Consider the following 17,792-nt stretch of genomic DNA (forward strand, 5'->3'; position numbering starts at 1 on the left):
ACTGAGGTTCAAACAAGGGCTAATTCTCATTGCCAGTGAGTACTAACAATACCTTACAATAAGAAGAAAGGGTAGCTAATAGAATAGTGGCCCAGATAATATATTACTAACCTAGCCTAGAACTTTGTAGAAGTTAGAGCTGGGCACACCTAGTCGAGGTATATTAGACCTAGGCCAAATGGCATTTGCTTATTTGTGGGGTGGGGGGTCTTCTTCTTTTATTCCAGGCAATGCCACTGATTTTTAGTGCAGAATAGTAATAATGGACGTTTAATGCCTTTACCTAGCGAATGTGCTGTTAGGTTCATTCTAGCCTGGCCGTTCGACCAAACGTTAACTATTGTTACCAGGGAGCTGGAACACTGTTGTTCCACTTCCAGCTCCATGCTGTTCCACTTCCAGCTCCATGCTGTTACTAAGTTTAGGCCTAGGCTAGGGCACTTGCAATCCCAAAGTTGCCACACAACATGTAAAGCCTACAGTACATTGGGAGAGACTGTGACTATAACTTAGTGACTAGGCATAAGTAGTATATATGACTGCACGCGTACGAAGTAAGACTTTCGGTTTCACGGCCAAATGAGTAGGACGAAGCCTGTCATTTAAAAAGCGCCAAATAAGTAGCTTAAATATCCCCGAAATGTGGCTGTTAAAAGCAACGTTCACCGAGCTGATGAGCAAAGATGTCCCTGATTCTCGACAAGTGCAATGTACCCACGAAGGCCTAAAGGGTTGCCAGGATGTGGCCCTGGTGGTTATAATAATTCCTGACTACTTTGTTACGCAGTTCTCTCACTGTCTTCACTAGCACTGTGGGCTACATTCTGCTAGGTATATATATCTACTAGGACTGAGGCAGAAACAAGTCAGTTGTGGTGGTTGTAGGACATATATGACTGGCACTTATTTGCACCATGACATATTACTGTGCTTCCTGTTCCTTGAGGACGAGCCTTTCGCCATAAAACAGGGAAACGGTCTCATTAATCCATTCCCCCTCTCACTCCTCCGCTATATTCCCTCTCTCTCCAGATCTCTCTCTCATCTGCCTTTCTGCTTCAGACTTCAGTTCATTCGATTCTTTCCTCCCTGGAAGTTTGTGTCCTCCCGTTCTTTTCCTCCCATCAGATTTCTTCCACCGGCTTGACGAACCTTCATCCTCTGCCTCTTGCTCTACCCCACAAATCCCGTTCGACTCAGCACAGGATCGTCGGACATAATGAGCCAATTTTTTTTATCCCTCCCCACAAAGGAGCATATATGACCTGTTCAGCCACTCCCTCCTACATCTTACTCTTCCCTAACCCCACTCGACCACCACCTTCAAAACAGACTGATGCCAGACATCAAATTTAGGTCTACCTAAAAATTGTATAAGCCGTTCTTCTGACTTTAGAAAGCCGGACATTTACCACTAGCAATGTACGGTATTGCACATATGTGGTTAATTTTATGGGACAAATTTATATCATATAATCTAATCTTGGTTTGGCCTAGCTCATGTCTTTAGTGGGCAGCATTAACAGCATGGTATGTAAGTATAGCTATAGCGAGGTTCTGTCCACGACCGCAGCCAACCTCCGTGGTGTGAGGGGGCAAGCCAAATTGTTGACCCCATTTTAAGAGTCACTGAGATAATTAAGGTTTAATTAACGCTTGTATTTTCAAGATATAGGCCTACGCTCTAATCCAGGAGCGCAACCACTTTTTTTAGTGGTAAGGGTTAGATGTTACGTCATCAGAACGGGGTTTTAAGGAGGAGGGAACACCCTCTTAATTTCTGTGGGGACCTGTTCTGACATATATCACCAGTGTTTACCACAGATTAAAAGTGGTTCGTTGATTGTACCTTACAGGACAGACCATGAGTCAGAATTTCGATATATATAGGCCTAAAGTCATTCTTGAGGAGGTGTCTATTTGGGAAATACCCATTCAGAGGGGAGTTTGATTCAGTTGTTGAAAGTAGTTCTTATAAATATTCAAGCTGACGTGCCCATATTTATTTATTTCTTCTTTTTTTAAATTTATTTATTTGTTTCAACACATACAAGGTGAATAAGACAATATAACTGCAAAAAAGTAGAATATGTGAAAGGAAGTAAACTAAGAAACCCTTGTGGGCTTAATCGAATAGAGCACTCCCATCAAAGAAAAAAGAAAACCTTAACACCTAAAAAAGAAGAACCCACCCCCTCCCCCCCCCCAAAAAAAAGACAGATAACCATAACAAATAAGTCAAATAACACTATTTTAGGCCTATTCATGAAAACGGGGTAGCCTAAAAGAGTGTCAGGCCTACCACAGTCGTAGCAAACTTTATTTGAACATTTCCGAATATATACTATACTTTGCATATATATGATCGGATGATCTATAGTGACGTTAGCACATATATTATCTAAAATTCAAGCATTAATAGTAAAACTGGAATTTATCGCAAACACACACAGACACAAGAAACAACTGTTAGTGATCTGACCATTCTCAGTATAGCATAAATGGACAACCTGTAAAAGGATAATAAATGATGATGATGATGATTAGGCCTACTTGTAAAAATGAATTCATTTCTTATAAACCGTCACAGCGGAGGATACAATTTCAAGTTAGTGTAGGTATACAGATCGACCTTGCTGGGCGTAAATAATATTATATAGCATCCATTGATCATCAGGGTATGCTACTAAACATATATTTACCGTTGAAGGACATTCGTGTACTTTTCTGCGCAGATCAATTGATTGAAAATTGACGTGGTTTGAGAAGGCTAGTCATAAATGAATTACGACCGATTGCTCTAGGCAAAAATTTATACATAATTGGATAATTGAGTGAGTTAACTGGCATTTCAATAAAACAAACAAGCACGTTATAAAACCTACGTCTGTACACAAGAGACAGCTTTGACACAAACTTGGCGAGTCGTCTTAGTGATCAATAAATGTAACCTACATTTAAAAAAAAATACTTGCATCTTCTGACAGCGTCTCCGTAGCGCAGATATACGAGCCGTAAAACAGAACCTAAAATCATTACTTTAAGTGGCATTTCACACTATACCAGACAATTTCAAACAGAACATTGACGAATTTGTAAATAATTCGGCAAAGAACTATACGCCCCTACCAAATCAAATAGTTACTGAAATGAAGTTTTTCTTAGTAAGGCCTACATAGTTATAGGTTGCCCGGCTCGTTTGCAGCATTATTTGCCTCGATGTGAAATCTCATTGAACAGAAAATTATTTACAGGAAGAAGCACATGAAATGTTGCTTGGATATCTTGAAAAAGTCCACTCTTGCTTTGCACGAAAACACAACAACACGGATTAGAATTACGTTTCCATGGTTTCATAGCAGAGTTACATATAGCCAAACCTAGAATTGCGACCGAAGTCCTTGTCGCTATATATACTGGCTAACCATTACTCAGTGTTATAATGAGACAAATCACTCAGATCGAGTCTCATTTTCTGGTGACTTGACTTGGCGAGGCGGAACCCAAACTGACTTGAATCGGACTCGAGTCATCACCGAAAATAATTTCCTTTGACTAGTCGTAGTGACTAGATTTAAAGGCAGGTGGATCAGAAAAGTCACTCGATCTAGCCAACGAAGCGACTAGAGTTTTCTTTGAAGGAAACAAAGTAATTCAGTTCCGCGAAGTACTCAACACCTAAAACTATTATCAGTAACTCTATAGTAGCTTTCCAAGTAAGTCTCATGTCTGATGAATGTAAATTTAACAGTTTCTAATCCGAAACGGGACGAATGCAATACCCCACCCTCACTCAAAATAGTAATTGTTACTTAGACACACAGAGTTGGCCATTTAAGGTCCGGTGAAATAACTTGCAACTAAACCTTGAAACATAGTTAATATGCTAACTTGAACACTGAGCAAAATTAAATTAACCTGAAAGAGATGAAAATTGTTATTTTCCTATATATTACTTATAAAAATAAGAAAGCCTTGGTAAAAGTTAAACGAAGTGATTACCATTCTACTTTTATCACTGTTGATCAGTGACTCATGGTGACTTGTTTAAACCCACAACTGACTTGAGTTGACTCGATTTGACGTGGCAGAATAGTACATATACATATCGTCAGTTGCTACTCAAGCTCGGTTGACTTGCGTATAGAGATTCGACCCATGTACGTACGTACGTTACAACACATTATACTTCAGTTATATGATGTGTCTTTCTGTGCAAAATAACCTTTTCAGAGCCTTCCGCCAGAAGATTGCACCAGTAGCTCAGTAAATCTCGCAACTACTTTAAGCAGCTATACTCTATAGCCTTCCTTCCTTTTTCGTTTGTTGTTATAAATATGCCACTTTGACGGGATTTATTCGAATCTTCGCTTTCGAATGCATTCGCTGCGTAAATGAGTCTCTCTTTGAGGCCTACTTAGCCAAGAGGGTTGCTATTAGCCTATTTGCCCACGGAATAAAACAAATCCCCTTATAGAAAGCTGAAATAGTTGCTTTTAATGGAGCAGCATGGACGAGCTCCATACATGACAATTAGGTCAGTAATGTTTGATAGCTTACCTGTAGCAAGAAGTCTATTCCACTATGCTCACGGCTTGCCTCATTAAGTAACTCTCCGAGCTTGTCCGCCCAGAATTTAACGCTGTAGAGGGAAATAAAGAAAAGTTTGAAAATTCTGTTTCTTCATGGTTTCTCCATGTTTACAAAAAAATTGGTGTATCACTGCGCCTAAAAATGTCACTTCCAGTTCATACTAGTGAAGTCACTGCAGGTTAACATGTAGGCTGGTAATTAGTAACTAGTGATGTTATTACACATACAGGTAACATATAACATATATTATACATATATAGCCCAACAAAGTGCATCCATGAAAATCGATGGACTCCTTTCGGACCTCTGGCTCATCATTTCAATTGATGTCAGTCCATGCAGACGAATAGCTCGCATCCTTAGCAGATTCCTTCGCACCCCTCCCCCCCCCCCCCTGTGGAGCTAAGTTTAACCGTGTCTCTAATAATTCATATATTACTATTTATCTTTTATTCTGTTGTAAGAAAATCTCAAATACAACATTCTCTTTCGCCTACGTGACAACCTTGACATCTAGAAACAACAATGTCTTCGAACACACTCAACAATAGTAGAATCTTCAACAGCTTAAATTAGTCACAGCTTTCTAAAGCTTCTTTATTTAGTTTTGTTCAACCGTTAATTTTACAAAAGTACATCCAGGAAGCCATCTTTTATTCATCTACTTATGAAGAATATCATTATATTATAATTATTATTGTTCCTTGGCGGAATCGCTACATGCATGAGCTGTATATGTTGAAAGTTCGGGGATCATTTTAGGACAAATAACGGACGATAAGACCATCGTTCGTAGATGATTCATTTCACATGTCAGACATCCATGCGTCTTGATAATAAATTACCTCATCAACATGCTATAGATTTGCTAGCTACATGCGGGGAAACAATTTTAAGCTCAGCTGAAAGCCATTGTGCGATTCTGCCGAAAATCTGTCAGTTTTTGTCACCTTGTTTGATTGACTGCCTTCTCGTCATTTTTCATTGACATTTTCGAGAGTGGTTTGTGTGAGTGAAGTATTCATGCGATCATAGTTCAGTTTTTGAGGTCACGAGAGGTCATATTCTGAAACGTAAACAATGCTGCTCCTTCTAGAGCTGAAATGTTGTGTTTGAATGGTGGTCAACCAAGTTGTTAAAAAAAAAGTATTTTGGTCGTCATATGAGGGCCCAAAACGGGCTTCTGTAAATTGTCAGTAACGATGACACTTAGGCCACATATCATATGCAATGATTATTAAATTTGTTTTCCAATTTAAATGATTATTAAATTTGTTTTCCAATTTTAGTATTCATGACCAGTATATATGCGTTTCGATGTGAGTAGCAAACTGTTCTCCATCTTAATTTTCCCGTCATTTTGGGAAATAATTCCACCCCTGCGAGGTTGATCAAGTCAAATAGTTACTGGTTATTCAGGCTTGTTATGGTAGTTCGATGTCGTTTTATGTAAAAGGACTACTGGGCAGGTTTTCAATTTGAACTTTTAAACAGTTTGTGTGTTGAATACGACATGTGAGAATCACTAATATTGTTGGAACCGATTCCAATTTCTGCTCTTTCTCAGTGGTAGGTCGTTCTATTATTGCATGGGTGCAATTTTCATAAGCAAGTTTGTGTTAGCACAGTTCAAACGTGATATTCACAACATTTTAGCAGAGGAATAAGAACATATATTGTTGGTTCTGTCTTTGCAACGGGGCATAGTCTATCCCTAGTAATAATGAGAAGGATCTATTTGCATAAAATAAGTTCGTGAAAGTGTTTCCACTTTGAGGGAAATTTCCCGGAATACGACAATACCAGATTTTTTTTCGGGGACTAACAAGGGGAGGTTCGTATACCCAATAAAAATAATTAGGGCTAAAAACCGTGGAAATCAGTCCATTTCGGGAAATAGTCACCGGATTTCAGGATATGTAGCGGCGCAATTCATTTCTGAAATGTGGAAACACTGGTTGTTGATCGCACCTGCCATGCCATGATCATGTGTCGCACATGCGTTACTCTCGGGAAAACAAATGGCTGGCCAGCGATGAAATCCGACTGTTACGCAACATATTAGCCTATCTAAGCAATCTAAGGCATCAGGTGTAGTGCAGTGCGATATTGTCTTTGTTACCATGACCACGTTGCTACGTTACAATCCGGTGTCTATAGAGACGTCTGCTCATATGATGTTGTTACACCATGCTCTGTTGCTTATTCTTTACTTTGATGTGAATTGCTTTTCAGGTGTGTACTTACATTTCCTGGTTTAGCTACATGAGGTAAAGAGACTTGTGTAGACAGGGCTCCTTCTTCCGAGTATCAATTTATTCAAACTAAGTTCTTAAAAATGCGCAGTTTTTATGCAAGTCATATGCCAAACATTGAAATTTGAAAAACAAGATGGAGTTATTGTTACAAATATATTTGTTCCACAATAATATTTTGCAGAGCCGCTGTAAATTACCACTTATACTTAAATGGTATTGAATAAACCTTCTTCCTCATCGTGAAAGCCCATCTATGACGTAATCAACATATACTTTAAATTGAAACATTTAAATAACATTTGTTTGTAGTCAATGGATATTAAAATAATGATCTATATTTTAATTTTACAACTACACACTTAAAATATAAAAACAATGATTGCCACGAAAAGTTGTCAATTAAATATTGTTTGACTTTATTTTATCTTTTCATATACCACTGTTGTAATTGTAATTGATACTTTGACGAAGTTTACCAAACGTACCAAGTCATACAATTACAGGCAATCAATCTATTATCTTTGCTATTACTGTAATGATTCCTATTGGTTTTGATGAATTGGTTGTCCAATCATACTTGCTCAATTAGTTTTAAATATGAACATAGTTAAGCCAAACGTACTAGTACCCGAGTACATTTTGCCGTACACGTACCCATGCATACTCGCACTTGGAACTTTGTATTCCGTTGTACTCGGACAAGGCAATTACTTCTATAGTCCTTCTCGTAATCGCTGACAAGGACATTTTTTACTCATAACATATAAGCATTAGTCTAAGACTAGTCAAATCTGCTTTGAAAATATTGAAGACAAGTTTTGCAATATAATATTAAGGAATGTTATGCGGGCGTCAATTATCTGCGGTAAAAGACCAAGCAACAGGTTATTGGTATATGGTATACCTATCAGTTATAATTGCCATGTAAAAGACGTTATTAACGTTTTCTCTACATTGCTCTTTTAATAAGAAGTACTTGAAGGCTTCGGTCTTTCTTTAATATGCCCGGTAGACCGCGCCATATTTTAGTCATCGTTTCTGCTTACGTTTCAAGAGTGTTTTTCTCAAGCTTTGAAGATATGTACACCCGACAGAACTGAAATGCAAAATTAAGTTTCCTTGCTAAGCAACAACAACATCCCTCTAATACGCACGCATTTCTTTCCGCCGTTGGCGATTGCTTGCTCATGCAACAGGCTAGATTCATCCATTGTAGAAAGTGCTTCGCCCGAAGGCTTTATATGTTCGATTGCTTAATTTCACGTCAACTCCTTCTATGGCACAAATGATTTATTTTATTCCAGAATAGCTACGAACTTGCGTGTTGTGAAGGTAAGATGTTGAACACGTATATACGCAAGAATCGATAGTAGATATCACCTGGTGTTTATCAAGCATGTTTTATACATACTACCAGCAACATAACAAATTTCCAAGGTTCTAGCATTACATGTTTTCATGTGGGATATTCTGTGTGTTTAACACTAAGGTGTGATATTTAACTCGAGACTGTGTATTGATTACGTCAGAGGGGTAGGGATGCAACAGAGGGAAACACATCTATTTTAAGGAATGTAACGTATCTTTAGGAACACTTAACACGCTGACACGGACATTACAAATTTCAGTAGTTTATGTATGTATGTGTTTGTATGTATGTGCGTATGATGTATATATGTATTTTCCACATTAACAATACTTAGCATAATATAAAATTTTTGTCAGAACACTTTTAGCTTTGATTCAGTGTTTCACACTTATAGTCGACTTTAATGAAAACAAAACATATTTTGTTATAATATAGATTCGTGAGATACTGTTGCCGTATATGTGGGTGTTCCTATACACACATGTACTGTTATTTATTTGTAAATGATTGATATCGTTAGTATATACAGGGTCGCAGCCACTGGGAGTATGGGGGGGGGGGGGGGTTATGGGGAGCGTGCCGCCTCCCATTCATCTCGAATTTCCTCTCAATGGCTTACATTTTTATAAAGAACGCACACAAGGTCGTATCCACCGGCAGTATTAAAAGTTGTACTAGACAAAATGTAGTTAAATGTTGGATTTTGCAGCTAAGCCCCATTAACAAATATCCCTTTATACTCCTGCACATGACAGACCTCAGCCAACGTTGTACCCGTCCCCTATAACATTCTCTGGCTATGGGCATGGATATGTACCATATTCTATAGTACTTTAATACAAACAACAAACGATTATAATGTATGTTGTATACAAACATGATTGACTCTTCATTACTGTCTTGGAAGACAGAACAATGTTTTTTTCTTGGCTAATCATAGAAAAAGTGGTGTTTTTCATTCGGACGGACGGACTTCTGCCTTGTATATATGGGTGTGCATAATTGCGCAGTTTATAGTATTCATTACAATTCCTGAACGTAAAAGAGGGTATAGCTGCTACATGCTGTTTTGAAAAGTCATATCAATACCAGCGTTAATTAAACTTAAGTACTCTGACATTTAAATTGAGATCAACAGTTTGTCTTTGCCCCAAGACACCACGTCAAAGGCTTGGTAGGCGTCAGCTGTTAAGAGCTACATACAATCACCGTCAGATCATTCAGACAGATTACTTGTTTTGCAGATGACATTATTGCTAACATCGAATGAGTCATATTTTCTGAATTTCTTTCGAAAGAGGGAGTCACGGTGACTGAAGCCCTGTGCACGGTAGAGTCACCCTCGATACATAAATCTTACACATAAATACACGTCTGGTAATATTAACCAGGGCTTATCAATTAGATTTGTTGGTTACCGATGCTTTCTACAAGTTTGAACGATGCATACAGAGTCATGTGACTTTATTGCAGGGCCAAATTTGAAATAATTCAACAGGAATAAAACAATTTAATTCATATTAGAAATTACTTTATTTCCCAACATCTATTTGTTATACTTCTAAGCAAATTTCCCCATTGTTAATTTATATACTATACCACAATTTTGTTCGAATGCTTTAAGCTCGGTTATTGATTTAATTTAAAACTTTGTCGCTGTAGACCATTAACGAAATCTCTCCGTTTACAATCTTTTTAATTAGTTCCATTTCTTACTCCAAAAACACACTTTAACCTAATAACTTGTCATGTTAGTGGCACAATCAACGCGACGAACTGAGCCCATATGATGAAATTCCTTATTTCGTGTTTCAGATTGTCCGTGTGTGCCTAATCAGTAAAATGAATCGATAAATCAATAAGAAATAATGCCTTTAGGAAAGAGTCAGAACGGGAATGCTTGTTTCGGGGTTACATATGCCAGGCTGAGTTGAGAGTGTGGGTATGAATGAATCTCTAGTTTTATATCATTAATAAAAACAGAATACTTATTTCCGGAGTTCTCTCATTTTTTTTTTTTTGTCGTTTTATGTAAAATGAATATCACAGTTTGGAACATTTTGAACGAACTATGCTTCGAATATAGATTGAGTCTTCGGAATGAGTCACCTGCACGATAGGATGGTATAAGTGGATATAATTCAATATCTTACTGAATAATACTGACATTGCGATTGAGTTTCGTCTCCATTTCTTGCATCTATGCAACACATATACTAATATTATGAGAGAACAGCGAGGAAGGCACGAAGTATGTCAAGTTCACACATGAAAATGTAGAAATGTGAGTCCAGATAAGAAGTGGGATAAGAAAATAGGGGGAAATATAGAGAATAAAATATAAAATAAAAGATGTAATATTCTGTTTCAGTTTCAGTCGCAATTATAATGACACAATGACAAAATAATTGTCCTCACCACATACAAAAAATAAATAAATGCCCAAATGCCTTGTGGTTTCGATGAGATGGGATCGTGTTTAAAAGGTTTTCACAATTTTACCTCTGGGGACCCCAAATGACCATTGACAATTTGACATCCACAAAAAAAAAAAAAACAATAGGCTTCTTGAAGTCAATGTGATACTTCTACACATGAGCTGTTTTCTTCATGAATCTGACGTAATGTATAGTCAGGGTGTACAACATATTTGATCTTAGTGGGTCATTCCATATCAAATCACCAGATTTTGGGGTATGTTGTAGTTCGACATTTTTGAAAAATTCCCAAATTAATTGCATGAGTGGACCACCATAAAATAAGCATATTCTGAAAATTTCAGTTGCATTGCTTTACAATTGGCCGATTTAAAATTCTTTGAAATTCCGCAATTTGTCGCCACCATGGCATTTTGGCATTTTCTTGACTTTTGAGGTCTCATTTCTCAGCAATTACACATTCTACTACCTTTCTATTACAGATGCCTATAGAGTCTAACCCATAGAACAGGAAAATAAAAAATTAGGCTACAAAAATATTGTCTTGTGGAGTTAGGTCAACTTAAAAGTGTCAAAATAATTAATTTTTGTACTTTTCACTAAAAAATGTGCTATTTTTAGTGATGAATTGCTCCTAAACCATTGCTTCAGGGTACTTGATTCTTTCAGAGGTTATTATGTCTAGTACAAACATTACAAAATTATGATTACAATGCTTTCCTAGAATATGTTTGCAAGTTGTGCAACTCTAAAGTTGCTATTTCATGCTGCGATTCAGCATGAGGTAGGGGTTTTGATGCCAATTTTTTACCAAAGTAACCATGTTAGAGGTGTCAGGGTTTATACTTTATTAAAAAGTATAAAGTTCTTACACATTAACAAATTTCAGGGTTCTAGCTGTTCTCAATATTAATTTATGAAGTTGTTAAGTTGCTCCAATGTACAAAAGAGGTCGTTTTTGACGGCCAATAACTCAAAACGCGTCAAATTAAAAAAAATTGATAATTTTTTCTGGAAGAGATATAGTACCACCCTGTTTGTACAAAAAATTTCAGGAGGGTGCTTTGCCTTATTTTGAAATGAAAAATCCTCAAAGTTTGTCAAAGTCAGTACACACATATGTATGTACAGTGTGTACAGTACATACACTGCACTGAGTGTATATGTACGGAGTGCCATGAGTGCCAGAAGACTATGTTTAAACTAACACTAATATACACACTGTACATATACAATTGGTTGAATTAGAAGACTTTACTATAGAATTAATTTCAACCAGTACATAGATGTATGTACAGTACAAAACTGTACTGGGTGTACATGTACAGTGTGTTAGTGTTGTTTTAACATAGTCTTCTGGCACTCATGGCACTCCGTACATATACACTCAGTACAGTGTATGTACTGTACACACTGTACATACATATGTGTGTACTGGTTGAAATTCATTTTATAAGTCTTCTAATTAAATGAATTCAACCAGGAGCAGACAAGTACATTGCAAATAGTATTTTGTTATATGAAATTAAAAACTGCACAGTATTGAACTGAATGACCTTGAAGTACAGTACAATACCCAGGGTCAAAACTCATGGAACATCAAAACAGGCAAAAACGTTTTTTTGTAAAAATCCCAAACTTTGAGGATTTTTCATTTCAAAATAAGGCAAAACACCCTCCTGAAATTTTTTGTACAAACAGGGTGGTACTATATTTCTTCCAGAAAAAATTATCAATTTTTTTTAATTTGACGCGTTTTGAGTTATTGGCCGTCAAAAACGACCTCTTTTGTACATCGGAGCAACTTAACAACTTCATAAATTAATATTGAGAACAGCTAGAACCCTGAAATTTGTTAATGTGTAAGAACTTTATACTTTTTAATAAAGTATAAACCCTGACACCTCTAACATGGTTACTTTGGTAAAAAATTGGCATCAAAACCCCTACCTCATGCTGAATCGCAGCATGAAATAGCAACTTTAGAGTTGCACAACTTGCAAACATAGTCTAGGAAAGCATTGTAATCATTATTTTGTAATATTTGTACTAGACATAATAACCTCTGAAAGAATCAAGTACCCTGAAGCAATGGTTTAGGAGCAATTCATCACTAAAAATAGCACATTTTTTAGTGAAAAGTACAAAAATCAAATATTTTGACACTTTTAAGTTGACCTAACTCCACAAGACAATATTTTTGTAGCCTAATTTTTTATTTTCCTGTTCTATGGGATAGACTCTTTAGGCATCTGTATTAGAAAGGTAGTAGAATGTTCAATTGCTGAGAAATGAGACCTCAAAAGTCAAGAAAATGCCAAAATGCCATGGTGGCGACAAATTGCGGAATTTCAAAGTGTGATAAATCAGCCAATTGTAAAGCAATGCAACTGAAATTTTCAGAATATGCTTATTTTATGGTGGTCCAATCATACAATAAATTTGGGAATTTTTGGAAAGGGTGCAGCAACAGCCATCCGTGATTTGACACGGAATGACCCTAGTATAATACAGTAAAGAGCATTTTGATGTGACAAACAATAAATTCACAATGACACAGGCTGTCCTGAAATGACCATTGACCTCAACAACAGGATTCTTGTACCAAATGTGACAGATACATCAACATACTTAGTATGACATCTGTCCTTGTTGAGATATTGTGTAAAACATGTTTTTCACAATTTGACCCCTGGTGAACTCAAACGACCATTGACATCCACAAAAAACAACAGGCTTCTTGCACTCAATGTGGTACTTCTACATACCAAATATGAAATTGGTCCAACCTTTCCTTCTTCAGATATCATGTTTACAATCTGGGCGTCACAAACGCAAACACATGTCCACATACACACGCACGCCATCATGAATGAAAAGGTTACGATTATTATCGAAACCACAAGCAGAGGAAATTTGATCTTGTTTTGTAACACAAAGTAAAACATTCAAGGATGAAAGAAACCCCTTTCTAGCACTCCATTAATGTATATACCATATCACAAATGTGTTTAATTACAATTTAGTCATGCATAATGTGTAATTGACCCCTTATCCTCCCCCTCTTCCCTTCTTCAACTACCTCTTTACCCGTTAAACCCACCTAACTCCTCCCCCCCCCCCCCCACCCTTCCATTTCTGGTTTTACATCGTTGTGGTTGCTTAAGTTCAATGTCTCTCTCTATTTGTCACAACATGTACTGTACCGTCTCCCCGACCACTGCATCAACCTCTTCCCCTTTCTCTAAACCATCCTTTCCTGTTACATACACAGCTTATTCGAGAACTCATTATACTAACTCCCAACATCTATAGAATCTCGTCATCTGACTTATAATTATCAAGTTATCGTGTGTTCGGTCATAAAGCAAACAATTAAACATGGAGTAGCATCATTGCAGATGTTACTGTACACTAACGCCTTACGAAACACACTGTTTCAGCGCATTTTGGTTTGTTTTTTGTTATATGTACTCGGGCCCAAATCAAGTAACATTCACTCCTGCGGAAATTGCTTGTATACACACACTGTACCTGCAAGACGAAGTTTATTCAAATAGTGGAAATAATTACTTTTCTGTGTGACTGGTTCATTATGACGTCACTACGACAGCTTACCGTGTACAATCAGTATTATGCGTCGTTGTAACCGCCGTCAGAATTAATCAATCTCTTCTCGCAGTATGGATTTCTCATTCTCTATATTGCAAAGGTTACTGTTCAAGAAGCTACATGTTGCTTATCTATTCGACTCAATGAACCTATATGTGCATAAGAAACATAGACCTACGTAACGGCTAACAGATGGGTGGGGATCGCCAACAGCTCTTGATACGAATTTCAAAACAAAAAAGGGACACATCGAATGCATAAATATCGAGAGCATCATATGGGGACACACCTGTCATTAATGTAGACCTATCGAAAATAAAAATATGACAGAATTATAAGCAATGGTCTTTTAAGAAGGTATGCCCTTTATTAGCTAGCTGCGATCTGAACATATTTCAATTCCATTGCAGGTTTATCAATAGTGGCATTAAGGAATGAATCTCGGTACAATAAAGAGACAATACGGCTTCAAACTGGGCCATATTGTAATCTCTTTACCGTTCTCATACAGTATAGGACTTGTATAAGTACTACTATTCTGTCTGTGCGATAATGTACAATAAGTATTACTGAGCAGTCTGCACCCAAGAACAGAGCAAAACGGATACACATTACAATTTGATCTTACAGTGGACATGAATGGCATGCCTAACGAGAGCATTTGGGCTAAGAGACAACGGGCTATATGGGTCTAAGGACAATGGGTGGGTATGGGTAAGGATGAATCAAATCAAGGATATATATTCCCCTATACCATACGCCCAGAAATGTAACAAGAGTTTGTGAAGACTTCGAAAAGGGGTCCCGATGACATACATGTCACTGGGTCCCTACCCGGCCCTCGACACCCCTGACTGCTAGAAAGGGTTAAACAGTGACAGTGTAGACTTCATTCATGTTTGTTAACTAATACATAGTGACGGGTTAAACACTGGCAGTACTATAGACTTCAGTCATGTTTCGTAATTACCGATATCATTTCAAACTAAAGTAAAACAAAGTCTAATAGAGCTATACAAGTTTAGTTTACGTGAATGCGACTGTAGATTATTAACAACATAAGCCTATTATATATATATACGGTAGTAGAATAGATACCGCATACATGATGTCGTATCATATATACCACTGTACATAGGATGATAATTAAAACCCTTCTCTTGATACAGCTGCAGTTTTATTGGATGTAGTTGGCTAACAGACCAAATCTGTTTGTTTAATTAGTACAGTCTGCGACAATAATGTTTTTTTATAATCACGATTTTAGAAATCAAACCTCATTAACATAAAATTTTCATTAGCATATGATATGCACATGTAAAGAGGTACAGTTTATGAAAAGTCACTTCAGATATCCTGTGCAGCAAAAAAACCCAAACATCTTGATTCACTGTCAACCCCAGTCCCCTTACATCGACACTGTAACCATGTGACCATGCATGCCTGATGGTATTACGTCAATTCAAACGATAATATGGTACTATACAATGATATCGCAAAGAGCAGAGAAACGTTCCAGTCATATATGGTTAGTTATATAGGAAAGTACATGTAGTGTTGGAGACAGGTATAAGAGAAATCAAAAGTACTTAATTAAAATGCATGACAGTGGCGTAGGAAGGTACTTTTGAGTGGGGGGCTGAAGACGGATGGCCGGCCTGGGGAGGAGTCTAAGGGGAGGGGGTGTCCCCCTCCCCTTTGGATTTTTTTTGCATTTCCAGGTGGCCTCAGATGCAATTTGGTGCAATATAGCACACTTCAACCCACCCACTCCATTTTGTATATAATTTTGCATTTTCACCTGGCTTTAGATGCAATTTGGTGCTCTAAATGAGATTTTTTTCTCATTTGGAAATGAAAAAGGGGTTTTCTGACTTGCGAAGCGGGGGGGGGGGGCGGAATAATACTTCCGCCCCTCCACATTTTTCACTGGGGGGGCTGGCGCCCCCCAGCCCCCCCCCCCCCGGTTCCTACGCCCTTGATGCATGATATTATATAATTATGCTTCTATAGCAACTTAAACGTTCACATGGTTTAAAGGTATGGCTTTACCAAGCATGATTAAGAGAAACAATATTAATATACGCATAAAATGAAGAAATCAAGAATTTCGGTGAACATGTACATTTTGATACACGTTAGCCTATAGCTAAAGCATTAAGTGCTGCTTTTAGCCGCAACATATGGGATCTAGTCGTTTTGTATATAGTCATTTTCTGAGAGAGTTCATCTTTAATTCAAGGTAGGACCTACATATCAGTCTCTATAAGATGCCTATAGCACTACTAATTCAAAAGCGAGACATATGCCTGCGGCTGCAGTAGGCTGATCCGAATTCCTAGCAAGTTCATTTAATCAAGGTTGTTTTTATTCAGCAATAGACTTTCTTCAATAAAGATGAGAGAAGCACTATATATATGAGCCTGTGTGGACTTCATCCAGATCGTAAACGAAACATGATGAAAAACTATACAGCAGGTTTAAATCATGACCGATGGTGACTGAAGGATTGAAAATGTTGGTCAACGTCACATTTTACCTCCGAAAAAACTTGCCATGTGCCTTGTAGCTGTATTGTGCGTTGAATTGTACATGTCATGTATTACTCACACAATAATCGGATATCCTTCAATCTAAGTAACGAAGCTAGGCGTGTTTATTACACCTCATCAGCGAGTTACGCACCGTCTAAGACCTATACTATTTGGCAGTGGCGTAGGAAGGTACTTTTGAGTGGGGGGGGGGGGGCTGAAGACTGATGGCCGGCTTGGGGAGGGGTCTAAGGGGAGGGGGTGACCCCCTCCTCTTTGGAATTTTTTTGCATTTCCAGGTGGCCTCAGATGCAATTTGGTGCAATATAGCACACTTCAACACCCACTCCATTTTGTAAAGAATTTTGCATTTTCACCTGGCCTTAGATGCAATTTGGTGCTTCAAATGAGTTTTTTTTCTCATTTGGAAATGAAAAAGGGGTTTTCTGACTTGCGGAGCGGGGGGGGGCGGAACGATACTTCCGCCCCCCCCCCCATATTTTCACTGGGGGGCTGGCGCCCCCAGCCCCCGGTTCCTACGCCCTTGCTATTTAGTTCAAGTTTAATGTATAGTGTTTAAATTCTGTCGTCGCATATACCTTAACATTTATGGGTAACTTCACTATTTCTCCTGACATTATATAGGATCGGCGAGTATGGCAATAGGCAAATTAAAATGTTGTACATTCGACACAAATAGCAGGTTTAAATAATATAAAGGACAACTTTAACTAATAAACAAATGCAGCATTAAATAATGAAATACACACATCAACGATAACGATGAATTACACACAATGTGTGTTACCAACGTCGTTTTACATCAACCCTCGCTACAGCATCAGGATATAAAGGTGTTTTTTACTTAGGTAATCATACTGTATAATTTGGCTCTTCCCTTCTTAGATACCGTATTCAACTTTACATGATCTTTGTCTGTGTTTGTTAATATTTTACTGCTCAATCATTTGTAACAAACGATACCTCGTAT

The 17,792-nt window shown here is 37.6% G+C and overlaps 1 protein-coding gene across 4 annotated transcripts in view; it reads right to left on the reverse strand.

The window, feature by feature from the left end:
* Positions 1–17,792, reverse strand: part of LOC139961097 (voltage-dependent calcium channel subunit alpha-2/delta-3-like) — a 132,895-nt gene that overhangs the window by 90,296 nt on the left and 24,807 nt on the right. For 3 of the 4 annotated variants that reach the window (XM_071959984.1, XM_071959986.1, XM_071959985.1), the window contains exon 3: positions 4,561–4,642. In XM_071959984.1, the coding sequence (XP_071816085.1) occupies positions 4,561–4,642 (82 nt within the window). Of the gene's footprint in view, positions 1–666; positions 1,209–4,560; positions 4,643–17,792 lie in introns of those variants that run through there. The other variant, XM_071959987.1, reaches the window with a different exon arrangement.

Source organism: Apostichopus japonicus, chromosome 20 (assembly GCF_037975245.1).
Source record: "Apostichopus japonicus isolate 1M-3 chromosome 20, ASM3797524v1, whole genome shotgun sequence".
NCBI classification, from domain to species: domain Eukaryota; kingdom Metazoa; phylum Echinodermata; class Holothuroidea; order Aspidochirotida; family Stichopodidae; genus Apostichopus; species Apostichopus japonicus.